The 13,189-nt window shown below is 44.3% G+C and overlaps 1 protein-coding gene across 1 annotated transcript in view; it reads right to left on the bottom strand.

Annotated features, from left to right (window-relative positions):
* brsk2a (BR serine/threonine kinase 2a) overlaps positions 1-13,189 on the bottom strand; it is a gene marked incomplete at both ends in the record, with an annotated part of 291,437 nt that overhangs the window by 81,046 nt on the left and 197,202 nt on the right. Inside the window, one exon of the mRNA XM_080762132.1 lies at positions 2,759-2,844. Within this exon, the coding sequence (XP_080618258.1) occupies positions 2,759-2,844 (86 nt within the window). The remainder of the gene's footprint in view (positions 1-2,758; positions 2,845-13,189) is intronic.

Below are 13,189 nucleotides of genomic sequence, written 5' to 3' on the forward strand. Positions count from 1 at the left end.
TCTCGTTGTGTTTGTCCGTGTCCACGTAGTCACGCTCAAGGGAAAATAGTTTTTTTTGTCACAGATCTTATTAATACAGGGATCGTCCAGCCAGCCCTACCCCTTGTCGTGGTAGCCTCGGTAACCAGGCTTTTGTTTTCTCCGCTGTTTTCTACCGGGGAGGGGAGGAGGGGGGGCGGGCACTCACATCGGTGTACCAATAGAATCCACCGCCTGTTTTCGACCGGCACAGACCCCTCTAGACTAGAGATCACACAGGCTGGGGCAGCTCTATGCAACTGGTGACCGGCTGTGCCGAAGAAATTTATGTGCAAACGTGATGGTGATAATCCACTTATATAGGCCGAAGCACAACATTATCTTATGTGACATGGACAGCACGGCGTGTCAAATCCCGTCTGGCCTGTGTGACCAAGACGACAGCTAATTGAATCCAGTTGACAAACACCGCTCTGGAGAGGGACGCTGGCCCTGTCACTCACCACCGCTAAAATTAGCTAATGTGTGTCTGTGCGTGTGTCCGTGTGTGCGTATCTATGTGTGTCCATGTCCGTGTCCGTGTCCGTGTGTGTGTGTGTGTGTGTGTGTGTGTGTGTGTGTGTGTGTGCCCCCGCGTGTGTGTGTGTGTGTGTGTGCGCCCGTCTGTGTGTCCATGTGTGTGTGTGTGTGTGTGTGACTGTGTGTGTGTACACTTTTAATAATTGTGAGTGCCAACTGTATCCACATATAATTTGAAATGTCCAGTATAGGCTTTGTGAGGGCAATGATCCTGGTCCTCACAAGAGAAAGGTTGTTTTAGGGTTAAAAAGGGTTTTAGACGCTCGGGTGGTAAAGACCCTGCAGTGGTAAAGACCCTACAGTGGTAAAGACCACAGAGGTTGTGGGTTCGAATCCACAACCTCCGTGGTGGTGGGCAGGGACTTTACAAAGCCGACTTTGTCAGGCGTCTATAAGAACACGAATTGGCCACGAATTCTGTTTGGGGGACAGAAGGAAGCCAGGTAGGGAGGGTGATATTGGTCATTGCATGTACTCGTACGGGCTGGGATGACACCTGACCTGATAAACGGGGAGTGTTGTGCGGGAGGAGTAGAACGAAGCCCCTACAGTATATCTTCCCGGTGTGGGCTCCTCACTGGCTAGTAGGATACAACAGCAGTGGCAATACTGTACATACTGTACAGTACATGTGTGCGGTTGGCATGACGACTGTGGTTGTGGAGAAAAAGGTGGTAAAAAAGAATTGGCTATACTCTAAATTTTAAAAGTAGAAAAAAAAGTGTGTGAGTTAGCGTTAGGATTAGACATTAAAGACAAGCAAGTAGATTATTAGTTCATTAACTTCATTGTCAAGTCAATCTCATACGACTGAGAGATCAGGATCTTTGTTTGTTTGTGTGTGTGCGTGCGTGCGTGCGTGCGCATGCGTGCACTGCAGACCGTTGCGACTGACACTCTCCATGTGTCTTAATGCAGCAGTGTTGCTTCTGATAAGTATGTCATAATGTTTACATAAGCACCCCCCACCCCCCATTAGCTCTATTCTAGCGAGCACCACTAAATTAAATTGCTTCACGCCAACACTAATGGTGCAATGCCTCCCCCCACCCCCACCCCTCCGAAGCCATTATCAGCACCCTTTCTTCAGACACGACAAACCAATCAAAAACGGCATCGCTCGGGGTGACAATCTGATTTAAGGGACCATTCCAGGTTTCTCCGCTGGAATATGAAAGGAAACATAACTATATTAGTGACATTGTATGAACTCTAAAAAGTTTCATGCGTGCATCATGGGAGATTGTGGCTCATTATTGCATTCCATCGATAAAGGAAAACCTTGGGATTGGTTGTCATTGACTGAATGTTACAGGGGCTCTCCAACGTGCCCATGCCAAGGACCGCCACATGCCCCCCTCCCTATTCTTTCGATACAAAAATGTATGCTTTAAATATATATATTTTGACGTTATTGACATGCCCAAATTAAGAACGCCAACAATATTTGAACTGAAAAAAAATTACATTTAAGATTTTAGCTAGTATTATAGCACATTGTTTGGCTATTCAAAAATAGCAGATATACAAGCTCATAGCAACGAGCTTATATATCTGCAATATTAAAAAAATCATGACATATTTCGCACATTTTTGAATATATTAGAGGGAAATATATATTAGATGGCCAAAACGTTGTGTCACTATATGTCTGTGTTTTAAAATAAATGAAACACTGTGCAGCAGAGCTGTTGTGCGGACTTCCTTTTCTTTTATACTGTATCAACCAGCGAGGGACTGGGTGTGCACAACCCTCTTGTTTTTTTAACCACTGACATATAGTTAACATACATTTTTCAGAAAACTAATTGAGGGCACGGTCACACCGCACTTTTGTTCTATTCTGCCAATGCATTTCAATGGGAATGGAGCATGTTTTTTCCATTCTCATTGAAATGCATTGGCAGAATCCCCCCCCATAGATAGAATGAAAGTTTGGTGTAGCCGTGCCCTTAGAAGACATTTTTTGAATCAGCCTCGGGTTCAGCTCTAGTGAAACAGACCTGAATTGCAATTGTACTTGATCTCCTGTTTACTTCTACGCTGAATCTCTTCACCAGAAATAGAAGATACTGTACTTGTGATACTGTACAGGCGAATGTTCCCCCTGGAATAGTGTGCGTCTCTTTCCAATTGGACCCCCCTGGGGTGCCAACCCTCAAATTGACATACTGTACAGTAGTAAGCTGCAGATACTTACAAGTATTTCTTATTTTCGTAGACATCATGTAGCTTTAATACGTGAGGGTGTTCTATGAGCTTCAGAATGGCTATTTCTCTCTCCACCTGGACGAGAGAGAGAGAGAGAGAGAGAGGGGGGGGGGGGGGGGGGGGGGGGAGGGGGGGTTAAGCAATGTTACTTTTGTAGAAACAACCTACAAACTAAATCTGATATACCCAGTAAATATAGTACTGTACATCTGCAATGGTTGAAGGTGGTCTCTCTACTCTTTCACTGAAAAAGTTAGACAGAGAACCGAGGTCAAATCTCAGGTCTTTACCGTTGCAATTACATGACATTTACAGAATGTCGCCGTCGGTCCATTACCTGAAAAGTGAACCCGTTTAGCAACATACAAGGTTTCCAGCCGACACACAACAAGATTAGGCCTATATAGCTTTTAGTCTGCACTCTTAGCGGTTTGGCTTTTTAACTGCCACGGAGTAGATCTGTCCCTGGGAGGTTACACCGTCACCAGAGCTGAGCCCCAGATTAGCCCTGCGATGGGGCTCATCGCACCTGTGGAATAATCCCAAAGTAATAACAACCTGGTTCCTTCACTGGGGTCACTTGAGCAAGTCAGAGCCACAGGGACTGAGGCGATCAAGTCAGAAAATGTATCTCTATGTGAACAGACAAGGTGATATGTGAAAGAAAGTGGGGGAGCCTGCCTGACTGGCATTTCCAACAAGCTGAAGAGACAGAGATAAGCATGGGAACCACACTCTGGGTAGCATCCAGTGCCCTGAAGGCGGCACTGCCATCTCTGACAAAATATACGTATATTGGTGGTGTCGGGCAGAAACCTCTCATGAACAAATTCTAACTTTTTCAGTTTTTTTCTGTAAATTAACGCCCTATTTGATCATACTACAGCGTCACTCAAAAGCATGAAAAATAGCAGATATACAAGCTCCAGTAGGCCTATAGATCTGCTACTTTTGCTAAATTTGGACGTATGAGGTTTCCACACAACAGAGACAATATTCTTTATGGTTATGCAAAAGCAGTAACATTAGCTTTTTCTCACAGTCAGTTGATGTGAGTGAAACCGCCGGTATTTTGTTTCTTTTTCAAACACAGTTCTTATATGAGGCGATCTAAAATCCCCCTATGGGGATTATATATATATATATTTTTTTTAAACAACCCGTGGAATAGCACCCTCTTGATGTCAGACTTTGGTGCTCTATGCAAACAGTGCACACAGTGCACCACGTCGAGAGCGCATGCACAGAGCGTTGACAGTCAGGAGGTAGTGGCCACAGAAGGTGACCATGTTCAGAGACCCAACGGGAGAGATGTGTGTACATTAGTTTCTCATCTTTATTCTCCTCCTCTGCACAAGTCCTCCTCTCAACTCTCTCTCTCCATCAGCCGGTCTCCTCCTCCCCCCAGAGCCCTCCGTCTCCTGTCTCTGACGGACGAGGGGGAAGATGAAAGGGCAGCAGAGCGTGCGCGACTGTGTGTGTGTGTGTGTGTGTGTGGGTGTGTGTGTGTGTGTGTGTGTGTGTGTGTGTGTGTGTGCGTGTGTGTGTGTGTGTGTGTGTGTGACCGTGTCTTTAGCCCTGTCGCTCCCGTCAATGTCACTATGTCCCTTCCAGCGAGCCGACGCAGCCTTCACTCTGCTTTTGTGTCACACCCTAACGCCAGGCTTTATGCACACTATCATGTAGAGTGACATGCAGGTGGAGATCTGCCACTTCTCCACTCGTGTCCTTTTGACTCCTACACAACTTGACCCGAGATGAAGTACTGCTTTTTTCTTTTTACTTAAGTCAAAGTATCAATGCTGCAATATAGAAATACTCTTTTACAAGTAAAAGTCCGGAGTATACCAAAAGTACAAAGTAGGCCTATTCCTTATGCAGAATGTCCCATTTCAAGTATTCAAATGTAGGCCTACACAAATGTTTTGAAGATCAACAGCATTGTAGTGCAACAGGAGTAAAAGCCACGGCCAAGTCACAAGTCGCCTGTGAATTAGAACGCTTGCCACAATAAAAGCACGGCTTGTCTGAAGGAGTATAAATACCGGTACTACAGTAGTAGTCCATTGCATTAGCATCGGTATCAGTGGGGAATAGTGGCTAATCCGTGAGCTAATGAGCACTATCAGTAGTGCTTCACCAGGCTTCTCTCTCTCTCCGTCTCACCTGAGCCTGAGCTGAGTGGTTAAGAAGACTGAGCCCAGGGTAAGGTAGCAAGCTACTGTATAGCTGGGAGCAAGGGCTCCCTACAGAGGCAGTAATGCTCCCCGCGACTCCAGGAGATGAGCTTTCTAAACGCTACAGAGCCAGGAGCGCCATAACGCTTGCTAAGCTTCCTTTAAGCCCGTCCTTTTAGTTAATTGAAATGAGAAGAATGGGCTCAATGAAGACTTAACTGCACCGCTGGCCTCTTATTTTGAGATTAGTTAATGATTTACATTGCAATGTAAATCTGTCAACTAAGTTCAAGCGTTTCGGTTTGCGTCCTGTGTTTCTGCTTGGTCCTGATTCAGTGTTTTAGTTTTTTTTAAACCACCGAGAACACATTGTTATGTTCCCTCTTAAATTATGCTAATATTACATTTTTTTTGTACTGTTGTTGTGTATGTTTCAGATGTCTCAGAAAGTACACGCTGTCTGTTTTCGAAGAAGAAAGGCCTCAAGTGTATGATGAAACTAAGACTCAATGCTACCACAGAATGCCACCCTATTTGCAAGTCTCAAAACAATATTTCTCATGATCAGCTCACAGCTCTAAGAGAACAGATTTCACTGCGGTAACGTGTGTGACAAATTGTATGACATTCACTTTTTTTTACCCAGTTCTCTCTGGGGAAATGGGACTGGCCTTCACAAATTATGAAAGATAAGAGTAATAATCTAAGAGAGATAATCTGATTAAAATGTTTAAATAAAATCTAGGTTCAGAATCTTGTTTCTCGAAATGAGTTTCGAGTTGTCTGGCAAGTTGTCTGACTCATGATCTTCTGACAGGGTGTGGCCTGTTAACGTCCATGCATAGCACAGACTTAGAATGTAAGATATTCACACACACACACACACACACACACACACACACACACACACACACACACACACACACACACACACACACACACACACACACACACACACACACACACACACACACACACACACACACACACACACACACACACACACACACACACACACACACACACACAAATACATCCACCCACTCTGCCCATCTTTTATTTCCACGTATAGCTCCCCCATGTCCATCTATCTAACTAACTATCTCATCAACTCTCACACCTGGCTGTGGGAGGTGTGCACTTTTCTCCTCCAGCGGCCACGTCTCGGCACATCGTTAAGGCTTTATTAGCAGCTAGCTACCCTTCCCAGTCCCACACCGTCCGCCAACACATGACTCTCGCTAAGTCAAAGTTTGCGGAGGACAAGCGATTAGTGGACAGGGGAAGAGTAAAGGAAAGTGGTGTAAATGAACTTAGTACGGTATATTTACTCAAGTGATGTACTTGAGTACAACTTCATGATAATTTTTACTTTACCTGCAGGGTATTTCCATTTTTTACTCCACTACATCTCTGACACAAATGTTGTACTTTTTACTCCACTACAATGATTTGACAGCTTAGGTATAGTTACTTTGCAGTAACTTATTATTTGGGGAAGGGGGGGGGGGGGTACCTGGAAATAGCAGATATACAGTGCAAGCTTACAACATGTTGCATTGTGACTCGTTGCAGGCCTTTTTACATGTAGCAAAGCCATGTTTCTACTTTAACCACCTAAACCCTTGCATCCTTAATTTGGGAAAGACTGTCGCAGAAAATGGCAGATCTACAAGCTCACAACAGATTGCAGCGCAACGCATGTGAGCTTCTCGATCTGCTGTTTTCAGCAAAAACATTCCCCACAATAATAGTAAAAGACATGTATGGAGCCCTGAGGGACTCCGGTCAACCATACTGTATCAAAAAAAATATCACCGTTTCTTCCACCTGGGAGTACAGGAGGTGAGAGATGTGGAGAAGAGAGAACAAATGGAGAGAGACCGACAGGGTGTGAAAGAGAGCAATCCAAAAAGTGAAATGGAGAGAGAGAGAGAGAGAGAGAGAGAGAGAGAGAAGGACCTGGAGGCAATCAGGTGAAAAAAAGACAATTCTGACAGGGTGGTGGATAGTAGCAAAGTTTTACTTGCGTACTGTATTCAATCATTTAACTTTTAAGTATCTGTATAGTATATATTTATTTTTTGGATACTACATTTCAAAGACACATCTATATGGTTGCCATCGAGCAAACACTTCTTTATCTCCATATTCTAACTTTTCGTAATTTAAAGGAGAATTTCATGCTAGAAGGCTTTCTTACCCCTTTAGTTGTTGTTAGGTCCGCACCAAAGTGGTCCAAGTGTTATTTTGTGCGAAAACGCATTATTGGCTATTTCCCCTACCCCGCCATAAGCCCTCAATGGGGCGCTGCGTTTTAGTTCTAATTCGCTTATTTCCATCGCTCAAAAAAAAAATCTCTCTTCATAATTGTTAACAGTATGTGTAGCATCACGCTTTACTCCATAGTAACGTCGTTGCTGTGCTCAAAACATGAAGTCTTGTCTATCGCGAGACTTTGCGAGCTCCATGCATGGCGTATGGAGTAAAGTGTGACACTACACATACTGTTGACATTATGAAAAGAGGATTTATTAAAAAAAACGTTTTTCGAACGATGGAAATAAATGAATTAGCACTAAAACCCAGTGCCCCATTGAGGGCTTATGGTGGGGTAGGGGAAATAGCAAAATAACACGTGGACCACTTTGGTACGGACCTAAAAACGACAACTAAAGGTAAGAAAGCCAAACATCCACATTCTATTGGGGCCTGCCCCTCAATAGAATAACAGGTGTATGTATGTATGTATGTGTATAACAGGATGTTATCAGCCCTCCACTTCCTGTGGTGTGCGTTCATTCCCCCTATCAACAGTATACACATTCTGAATGGGTGACAGATTCGGTGCAGCACAGAATCTGTTCTTGAGAGATTAACGTTTGCCTGTTATCTCTCCTAATGGTACCAACATCAATACAGAATGGAATTGTGGACAAAATATTTGTTAGTTTTGGATCTGAGAGGCTAAATGTCATCAAATGGTGGTCCGTGGCTCAAACACCATGCAATAAATAATGGGCCTTAATATGAAAAGGGTTGAAAACCACTGATCTAGAAGCTCACAGCTCATGGAATCGTGAACATGTAGATCTGCTATTTTCTCTATGATATATAGGCTATATATCTGTTAACATCTGATCTTCAGGAGAGTATCCAGTACTTTAACTCGGGTACAAATCGAGAGCAACTTTGTCACTTAGTGTCGAGTAACAATTTTGACTAGATTTTGAAACTCAAGTAATGTGTGGGGCCTGATTACTTTTTGTCCACCGCTGAAAGAGAGCAATGGAAAAAGGGAAAGAAATAAAGAGGAGCCTGGAGGTAATCAGGTGGAAAAGTCAATCGTGTCTTCCCTCCTGCCTGCTCTTTGATGTTGTTGCGGTCTGCTATATGACGGGTCAGCATGCTGCCTGGCTGTCTGACACTTAAACACTATAACGGCTACACACAGGCAGCTCTTTCTAATGGACCGTGACGTGCACTTCATCGCTGCATGGTGGCTGCTTTGTGTACCAGAAACTTTTACTTTTCGGAAAAAGGAGAGTACGTGGGCCGGGAAAATAACCTACTGTGTGCCGATGGATCTAACATCGTTTTTAGTCACAAGCTCTAAGCACTTTTCATCTGGTCGATATAAACCCACCCACCTATTTTAAGAAATATATACAAGATAGATAAAAGATATACAGATATACAAGCTCCACGTTGCATCGCTACACGTTTATAGGCTTTTAGATTAGCTACTTTAGGTGTGGCGATACAAGTTTTCTGCCCGACAGCCACAACTTATTCTCTCTTTTGTAGAAAAAAAAAAAACATAAACACCCACTGGCTCTTTCCACCACCTCATCTGGAACCCAAGGTCGAATGGGGGAGCACGAGACTGACACTAATCCAAATTGGTTATTTGACGCAGAGCGATCATTTGTCTCGTAGATTGCGGCGGGTTTATCGTTTCTGGGCGGAGTGGAGGCCGGCCGTCGCCATTAGCAAGTGGACGATCGGTGCGAGAGAGCCTGGCGGTATAGACGGCCTGATTGGGGGCTACGGCCTTCGACGGCGGGGCTCCTATCAGTGTCACATCCTGTCTCACTAAGTGGATCAATAGACAGGGAACCAACCTGTGTTAACACTAGTGTTAACACCTCTGTTGATTTTGTTGACTAAAACTATGACGGAAAATGTCTGTCTGTCACCCATTACGACGCCATCAAGGCCTGCCAAAACACATTTTAGTCAACAAAACTCAACAGTAGATTTAGTCGACTAAAATCTTATATTAATCTACTAACACTAAAACATTTAAGTTGACTAAAATGTGACTAAAACTAAATAAAAATGTATTCAACAGACTATGACTAAAACTAAATCAAAAGCTGCTGTCAAAATCAACACTACTCAACCTCTTTGATGAGGCTTTTGACCGTCTCCGGCCCTCTCTGTCATTATCTGCATCTGAAACACTCCATGCTTTCGTCACATCCTGCCTCGCCTATTGCAACAGTGTCCTCCATGATGGAACCACCTCAAAAACCTCCAATGAACTCAGCTGCTCGCCTGCTCACCATTGGAAGTACCACACCTGGGGCGATAGGGCTATTAAATTGCTTTTGCTGCCCCAACCCTGTGGAATGCACTGCCCGATACTTTCAGGCCCCCGGCCTACAAACCTTCAAAAGTCAAAACCGCTCTCAAAACCCACAATATGGCTTTCCCCAGGAAACTACACCTCCCTGTCTCACCATTCCACAACAGTTTGTATTGATTTGATTCCAAGTCCTGCTTTTTGTTAGTGTTATATCTGGGTCTTGTAATAAAGTAGATTTTCTGTTGTAAAGTCAACCCTAAACTCAGTCTTAACTGGCCACGCAAGTAAATATAAATAAATTTGTGCATTTTGACGTTGGTTTCGCTTCGGCGGTAGTATTTATTTTCACTTACGTGTTTCTAGTCTCCTATTCGCGGTAGGCAGTACAGCATGTATAGGAAATGTCCATATTGCTCCATTGCATGGTCTGATAAGGATCATACTGTGGTAATCGGTTGATAACATCTGAAGTGGATGACAAGTTAGGGTTTAGGCATATAACCACGCGAAACACCCCCGCAGTCAAGTCCATCAATGGCTTCCGAGCCACCCCGCCGTGGGCCAGGAGCCCAGCGGACACGAGGGCACCAGATCAGAGACAGGCCAGTGACAACAACAAAGACATTCATGTTACATACAGTATGCCACACACGCACACTCCACAACAGAGACACCATCGCTAACCTCAAGAGGGGGAAATATTGGATCACAAGCGATGACATCCCCCTCCCCCCCTCTCTCTCATCCACACATAAAACACAGACATTTCTGTCACCTCATGCAGGCCAAGCGAGCAGTCCCTTGATACCGGGACATGCCGATCACAGTCAACAGTGCAGCCATCTGTGAGCGCCAAGCCAACTTCACTCGTAACATGTTAGCTATTATACTCCACGGCACACATCCTGAGTGTTAATTTAACCCTGATAAAGTGGATTGTTGCTGTGTATTTGAGCATTGAGCAGCAGCTGTAGGATGTAAACAAGGAGAGAGAGAGACCATATTTAACACAATTAACGACTAATTAACACAACACATGGCGAGGACATTGCTTTTTAAAGGCGGGCGGCGGCCCAACAAAAGAACAATAAATGAATATATTGTTGGTGTCAGGCAGAAGCCTCTTATAACTCCATATTCTAACTTTTTTTGTAACGCGACTCAAAGCGACACATATTGAGCTTGTGATCTGCTACGTAGATATGCTACTACTATTTGAACAGTTGTGGAGATGTGAGATTTCCACCCGACAGAGACGATACAAGATACACAGAGGAGATCTGCTACTGTAGCTGTTGCTACTGAATTCTGAGGAACTTTTAATATTTTGTGCGGGTTTCATCTGATTACAATAAAACTAAGTCTTGGCTCTTGTACTTAAATTGGAAATAAATACCCAATTCAGATGAGAACTGTATCGTTTTTGAAGCTTCCGGAGAACATCTTCCCATTGCAGACAGACAGTATACTTCAAAGGCTTGCAAGCTCAGATAATGAAAGACTAGACTACCACTAGAGTAGATTCCCATGAGTGGAGAACATAGTGAGTCTATTAACCACTTTTACCCTGTCATTATAGGCAAGAATTATTAATTATTTCCCCCAATAACTTCAAAGTTTAAAAACAAAAAATAATAATAGAACAATTGCGAAAATATACCTATTTTTGCTTACAGGGTTACTTGTGAGTGCTGTGATATGCCATTGGTGTAGTACAGTCTAACACTTTGATCACTTACTAAAAGGTCAAACACCTTATCTCCTCCTATGCGCACACACACACACACACACACACACACACACACACACACACACACACACACACACACACACACACACACACACACACACACACACACACACACACACACACACACACACACACACACACACACACACACACACACACAGAGAGAGAGGGTATGAAGATATTACTTTGGCAGTATGAGAAAATGTAGTTGGCAGTGTCACTACGAAAAACGACATTGACGCAATGAAAAATGACATTGGAACTATTAAGATGATAAACCCCAACCCCCAGTGCACACATTTGCAGTGGTTTTGGTGCAGTGACTCACAGACACAAGGCTGTGAACACACACAGTGAAGGTAATCACAAAGTGGATTGAAGAATACAGGACGGTGTCACATGTGTACATGGTGGATAAACCAGTCAGTCGCCAAGAGGCAGCACAGCAGTTAAAGATAGAGAGTAAAATAGTACAATACAGCTAAGAGTAGCTATACACAATAGCTGGGAGTCAAAAAAGAAGAAGGAACAACATCAGCAAAACACAATCAGCACACAGCCCCGCCCACAACTGGTCTGCTGTACACGTGATAGGTCTGTAAGACTGTAACATTGCACGTGCATACACTGGTTTCTTGCATAGACTCTCAGAGTTCTGTGTATGGGGGTCCGTGGCCTAATGCAGGGGTCCTTCAAATGGAGAAAAAAACCCATTTAAGAACCATTATCGTCTATGTCGGGTGGAAACCTCAAAAGTGGCATATCGACAAGCTGGAAACACGTTGCAAATGCATAGACATCTGCTACTGTACTTTTGATGCAATGTGTGTGACTATACTGTGATCACAAAAAAACATGTTTCTGCCTCGACAGCAACAATATGGAGGAAGTCAGACATGCATGGATGGAGTGGAGAGAGAAAGAGAGATAGAGAGAGAGAGCGCACTGGTCCAAACTGTCACTGAACAGGAGGCAAGGAGGACGACCCAGCATGGTTCTCTCTCTCTCTCTCTCTCTCTCTCTCTCTCTCTCTCTCTCTCACGCGCACGCACGCCACTGACCACGGCGAGCTTGGAGCGAGCCTCATCTCATCCATCCATATGTCGGTCAGTGCGAGAATCAGTAGATTCTGCCAAAGAGCACCAGAGTAGCCAAGCTGCTGTGTGTGTGCGTATATCTATTTGGACTGCGTGTACGTGTGCTTTAGACAGGTGAATGGTTGAGGCTCGTTAAGTATGTCAGTGAGGCTCCGCAACCAGCAGGGAAGGACAGCAGAGGGCATTCCCACCAGCCTCAAGGACAAACACATGCACTCACTCACGCACACACGCACCCACACACGCATGCACACACACACGCACACAAAATCTTTCAAATCTATTGCTGCTGTCGGGCAGAACCCTCTTAATTTAACTTCTTGTGTTTACTTTTGTCTTGTGTGTTACACACACCACAGACTAGTAGAGACTACGCAGTGGTTCCCAAACTGTGCTGCGCAAGCGTCTTCTAGGGGGTGCGTGACATGAAAAGGCTAATGGTGGTGCTATGGTTTCATTTTAAATATTGCGGCAGAAGCCATGCAAGGTACCAACCAGCACATCGGGAGCAATTTGGGGTTCAGTGTCTTGCCCAAGGACACTTCGACATGTAGACAGGAGGAGCCGGGATTCGAACCGCCGACCGATGGATCATTGGACGACCTGCTCTACCTCCTGAGCCACAGTCGCCCATAAAGTGGCAGATCCACACGCTCAAGCTTGTAGATCTGCCAATTTTGCAGTTTTTTTATTTGAGTTTTGGACATATGGGGGTTTCCACCCGACAGAGATAAAATATGCAAGACATGCATGAAAGAATATGTGTGGAGGTAATGAGTGGGCCTAAAGTATACTGTATGCAATA

The sequence above is a fragment of the Protomyctophum bolini genome (genome assembly GCF_963924005.1).
Source record: "Protomyctophum bolini genome assembly, chromosome: 4".
NCBI classification, from domain to species: domain Eukaryota; kingdom Metazoa; phylum Chordata; class Actinopteri; order Myctophiformes; family Myctophidae; genus Protomyctophum; species Protomyctophum bolini.